Raw genomic sequence first — 6,089 nt, forward strand, 5'->3', positions numbered from 1 at the left:
TGTTTCGCCCTCTTGTGGTCTTTATTACTTATTACCTAGGTGGTTCCTGAGGGAAATAGTAATGATAGTCCTGAGTTCTAGAGAAGCACTTGCACAGGTTGCACCAGACTTGCACAGGCACTTGCAAAAACTTTCATGTCACATTTTGTGTTTATTTTCAACCGTGATCCATATTACTTTGTGCACCCAATCAGGGCATTATTTTGAAACAAGACTCAGTGTAAAGCACCCCAACCATTGTCAATGCATGGTGGCATAGAAATGACTGGGAGACAGTGTTGTTCTGTGTATTGTGTCTTTGAAACATATCAATCAAGCAGGTGGTTTGTGTAAAAAGTGAGCATGAAAGAAAAATCATTGCAAATAATACAGAATGGGGTGTCTTCAGTACCGTAAAAAGAAGAAATGAAACACAAGCATGGTACAAATACAGTCGAGCTGTCATGATAAAAACCCAAAATAAAAGCTCAGAAAACATAAACAACACACACACACACACACACACACACACACACACACACACACACACACACACACATATTCTCTCCCTCTCTCTCTCTCTCTCTCACACATACACACACACACAGATCAATACTTGTTACAAACCAACATACCGGCACAAATTCTCCCAAATGCACTCACCCACACATGCTCATACTCGGCCCCACTTGCTTGCAGCCCCAACATGAACTCTCACACCCGCACTCCCACATTCACACACAGAAATAAAATGAAAAAAAAAAAATGTATTGAAGAATGAAATCCTGGTTAAGTAGCATACATCCACATCCTGTGTTGTAGAAAATAAAATTGAAAATAAGCTATAATCAGATGAAAAGTGAAAAGCATGCCTAAGTAAACTGTTCTAGCTTATCCCTATAAGGGTAGAGAGACTGGAGGCTGTCCCCTTTAATACCCAACCCATTCTGGCCCTTATCCCCCATAACTCTACCTGTTTTGGTTTTTTTTTTTTGGTTTTTTTAAATCGCTTCCACATCATGCTGACTTTACCCTTGGCTATCCAGACCCTTGCCATGGCTGACCCATTTGCCCTGCAACTCAAGAAATAAAGAAATGTAGATTTTGGTGTGTTTGTACCAGAAGATTAGCATCAGCTAATATTTGCTAATATTAACCAATATTAGCATACTTTAGCTATTTCAGTATATGTCCCTTTCTGCATTTCCAGTCAGACCTTTAATTCATCCATTTAAGACAGAGTTAATAGATTTTATCAAAAGCACAATTAGTGTATATGGGCTGATGATTGAGTCTGAGCGATGGAGGCTCTTGGGGGGCACAGTTGGGTTGCGGTCTGCAGGTTGGCGCAGGTTTATAGTGCTTGAGTCTTGAGCTCAATGGGCTCTCCACGTGTCTCCTGCTGGTTCTCGGCCTCTGGGGGTCGGCTGCCCTTGAGAGTAGCTAGCCTCTCGGAAAGCCCCCGTATACGCGGGAACAGCATAAAATCATAAAGAATAGCTCCCATAGCACCACCAATCATGGGCCCCACCCAGTACACCTACCATGAGAAACACAAACCCACATGTTTTAATGTCTTGTACATTAACCTCTGAGTTACTAATCATAAGACTTATTCATTGAGTACTACAATGGTTAGTAAGTACTATACAACTAATCTGCAAGTTTTGAAAATGAGAAACTGAAATGTAGAGTCTACGTTAAACAACATTATGGAGGAGAACATTCAGAAGTTTATGTATCTATATTAAATTGATACATCTTTTTCTGTCTTACCCAGTGGTTGATGAAATTCCTCATGAGAACAGCAGGGGCAAAGGACCTAGCAGGATTCATGCCAGCCCCAGTGTAATACATCTAGACAAAGATAAACATGCTAGTAAAACAACTGGTGCCTCACTTTTGTTTGCATATTTTTGATTCTTTCTTGATTTTTCTCTCTCTTTCTCTCTCTCACTCTCTCACCCCCATCAGGTGGCCCATAGTGATAGAGAAGCCGATGGAGAGAGCAGCTGAGCCTACACGTCCGTTTCTCCTCTCGTCGGTCACTGCAAAGATGCAGACCACCAGCTGCAGGGTTAGGAACACCTCCACTGTTGTGGCCATGCCCAGGCTGATGCCAGGCTGCAGCTGTGGGTGATGAGGCAAAATGCATCAATAACAGTCCATCTGTTTCTGTTTGAGTAGACCTTATAGTGGTGCCACTTTATTGTGAAGCAAGTCTTGGGCAGAAATACCTAGAATTTTAACTTGGCTTTCTCTTTTATAGAATTTAAGTTATTAAATCTACATGATTATGCATTTTGCACTGGCGAAATCAAAAATATGTATTTTGGAAATATGCATCTATATCCACTTATGGAATAATGTGGCAAATTTATAGCACTGGAGGTATTACATACCGAATGACAATGGCTGCTAGCTCAGAAGCATGATACTGGTGCAACGTTTCTCAACATAGAGGTAGCTTTTAGGTTGTTTTAACTGTTTGAATATCACTTAAAGTTAATGTAACTTCCTAACGTTAGCCCATCTTTTAAAGAAAAAGCCAAAATAACAGTCAACTTTGAATGTAATTTGCATGCATTATTTTAATCCACAGAGCATGAAGAATCATATATAAATTGTCAGTATTAATGTAATCCACAGAGCCTGACTGAGTCCTGCTGCAGGGGGAGCTTTCACTTACTGTGTTCAGAGCCAGCATGCCTCTCATGTTGTTAGGGGTGACTCCATAGAGAGCGGCAGCACCTGCCATGGCGCCCAGGCATTGGGCGCAGATGTAGAACACAGCACGGAACAGAGAAAGCTGGGAGCCCACCAGATAAGCGAAGGTGACAGCAGGGTTGATGTGTCCGCCGCTGATGTGGCCAATGGACTGGATGAGCGTGGCGGCAGCGAAGCCGAAACAGATGGCGGTGTGGAACACATGGTACGGGCCGGAGGTCCAACGCAGCGCAGCACCCATGCCGAAGAACACGAAAAACATGGTGCCAAAAAACTCGGCGAACACCGCTCGCCAGAACATCATGGAACGGAACTCCCACATCATGGCGACCAGACAGGTCCGAGCCAGCAAGTACTGATGAGATGAAAAGTTTTTGTTGTTTAGTAAGGCTAATAGGTACTGGAAGTGCCTGCCAAAAACAAATTGTCCTTTTGAGGTTTTCTTTTTTCTTTTGATGAAAAAGAAAAAAAAAAGAAAAATTGTAATCCTGTGAAGAGCTTTTGCTAATTTAACTCAAGTCTCTTTTTTTCTCTTTGGGCTTCAAGAGGTCAAACAAACAGACAATGAGTAGAAACAAAGAAGGGGGGAAAAGCTCATGAAAAAAGAAGTCTCTATGGATTTAGCCGTTAGCTAAAGCTGCAAGCCAACAGTCAAACATGTAGCCATACACAGTTTAGCTCTTTCAACCCCGCTGCTTAACCCGCACCACACCGCAACTGTCAAAGAGACATGAGGAGTGTGTCTGACTGTGCGTGTGTGCTGTAAAGGATTACAGGGTTTGTCAGGGGAGTCTAAACATCTAGGCTAAAAGGCTATGGCTACAGGGCTGACTCTAGTAAGGAAACACAGAAAAGAAAATATGGAGCATATCTTGCCCACGGTGAGAAGAGCTAGTCTGACGGGGCACAGAGGGGGCACAAGGGGCATTTATAATGGCCTCGGGGCCCCAGCATGATGACATAATCCCCCCAACCCCTCTGAGGGGGGAAGAGGCACTAGGGGGGAGTCACCGATCAAACAAACTTTGGCTGCTTTCTCTGTTTGGTGGCAGAAATATCATGCGCTCAAGTTAGCTGAGAACATTTGGAGTGAAAGGGTGGACATGGAACCTCTATTATGTAATACATAATTAGCTACAATTTCAAAGAGAGGGTAAAACCAGCTTTGGGTCCTGCTGTATTACTCTGTAACAGACACAGTAACACAGACAAGGACATGAAAGTACATAGATATTGGATATTTCTTCAGTATATAAGACAGTTCATGAGACATGTCCCCTGCTCATAAGTGCTTTATGGTTCTGTACATACATTTATTTTAACCAGGAATCTTATAGTTGTACCTGTACCACTAGCTAAGGCCAGATAATTAATGCTGACTTTTAACCTGTCACCCCACACACCCGCATAGGGAGATACAAAACATACACTGGCTGAGAAGTGTCATGCATCTCCACACACAATTCAGTGATTCATGAGAGGGCCTTGCAGAAGAGGCTTGAACCAACAGTACATATACTTCCATCAGAATCCTTGAGGCTGGAAAACCTATTGTCATAGCAAATATCCAACTACCATGTAAATAGTTGTACTACATGGGAATGCAGAACAATATAACCATGAATCTTAAAATGTATCATCCTGATTTAATGACTAGAATGCTTTGTAGTATATATTTATTGAATACTTTATTTTTTTACAAAAACAGATGATAATCATCTGTAACTTATATATGTAAATTGAGTCTTCATATATGTCTACCCCAAAGAGAATAATGTAAACTCACAAACAGGTTCAAACAAAGATCATTTCATTGATGAAGATGACAATATGGTGAGACTAATTCTGAATTGGAAACAATAACACAATAAGAAGGTCAATACAGAACAGTGTGCAGATGTAGATGTGTGGGCAGTGTGAGCTTCTGGGCTTTCTGCTTCTGGTGGCCTCTGGTTTGTTAAGGGCAGAAGTGATTAGGCAGAGGTTTGTATTGTGAGAGCAGGGCCCGGTGCAGTGGTAGAGGGTGGGGGCCCATATCTATCTAAAGCCCTGGAAAATCCCTCTGCTACAGGAGGGCAATAGTGAATGAAGATAGCTGATCTCATCTGTTTTACACACACTCTCTCACTCACACGCACACACTTTACCTTATACATATGGAACAACATTTGTCCATGACAAAAAATGCTAGCTGGCACTGAATATCTGTTGTCCTTGGTTGAAGCATGTGTGTGCATGTGTAGTTGTAAGCTTGCATGTTTGACTGTGCGTTGGTGTGTGAAGAAAGTATAGATGTCGATTTAAGATGATTATTGCAAATTACAATGAAAGCATATCAATACAATCTTTTATTATAATAATATATATATATTATATTATAACAATACATTATTTTAAGAAGTTATGTAATAACATTAAAACATCCCTATATAAAGTGTTATGCAAATGTTTGGGTGCCCCTAGATAAATTACATGAATGAGAAAATGACATTCTACAGAGAACTGTACATACACTTTTTTTTATTTGCTTAAATTAACATATTGGGAGGAAAAAAGAAAAGATAAAATGTGGCCCGTACAAAAGTTATGGGAATTTTTATATTTTATTTTCTTCTAATATGTTAAATGCATAATTAGAAATAAATAGAGTAAACTTATTTTCACTTAAAAATCATCAAGGAAAAACAGAAGAGTAGCTGTCCTCAGGTGATAATCAATGCAGGACGTGATCAGTCTGTCAGTGCACCCATACACAGCTGCTTACACAGGGATATTGTAGTACAGGTTACAGTGCATAAAACCCTCATTACAAAGATAAATGCACATTTGAGAGTAAAATAAATGCAAGCACTGGTCTATAGAGATGGAAAAAACAGTGGAAAAAAGTGATATTGTTATGTGAGTCATCCTTCGCCATGTTCTCCACAAGTGGGTGCATATGCATGTGTGGTTTGCACAAAGACATTACAGGCCTGAATGTCTTGTGGCTCTGTTATGCTGTGGCTGGCATGGATTGGTTCCACTTCTGTCTGAATGGTTTGATAAGTATGAAAATGATATGGATTATATGCTATGGCCTTTGCAGTCACCAGCTCTGTAGCATGTCTGTTGGACAAACTTCTCCACCATTTTCTTATGAAAGAAAGTAGTGTTCTGTCCGTTCAGTAGCATTTTTGAAGTTGTGAAACTTTTCTAGAGGTTTAACTTCATATTAAGTCACTTCATATTGATTTTGGCTTTAGTTTGTCACCCATCTGTTTGTATCTACACAACTGTACAACATTGTTAAACTTTGTACTTAAGGCAGTAAATGAGTCAACAAATGCAGTTAATGTTGCAGCTTTCCAACATTAATTTACTATGAAAATATATATGCTGTCCAC

At 40.4% G+C, this 6,089-nt stretch overlaps 1 protein-coding gene across 1 annotated transcript; it reads right to left on the reverse strand.

Moving 5' to 3' along the window:
- Positions 1-518: 518 nt before the first annotated feature.
- On the reverse strand, positions 519-3,578 carry mipb (major intrinsic protein of lens fiber b). The gene is made up of 4 exons (XM_017723560.2): positions 2,669-3,578; positions 1,945-2,109; positions 1,756-1,836; positions 519-1,519 (listed from the first exon to the last, which is right to left on the reverse strand). Exons 1-4 carry the CDS (start codon positions 3,029-3,031, stop codon positions 1,334-1,336), a joined length of 795 nt encoding a protein of 264 aa, XP_017579049.1. The 5' UTR covers positions 3,032-3,578; the 3' UTR covers positions 519-1,333.
- Between the last annotated feature and the right edge of the window lie 2,511 nt (positions 3,579-6,089).

Source organism: Pygocentrus nattereri, chromosome 9, assembly GCF_015220715.1.
Source record: "Pygocentrus nattereri isolate fPygNat1 chromosome 9, fPygNat1.pri, whole genome shotgun sequence".
In the NCBI taxonomy this organism is placed as follows: domain Eukaryota; kingdom Metazoa; phylum Chordata; class Actinopteri; order Characiformes; family Serrasalmidae; genus Pygocentrus; species Pygocentrus nattereri.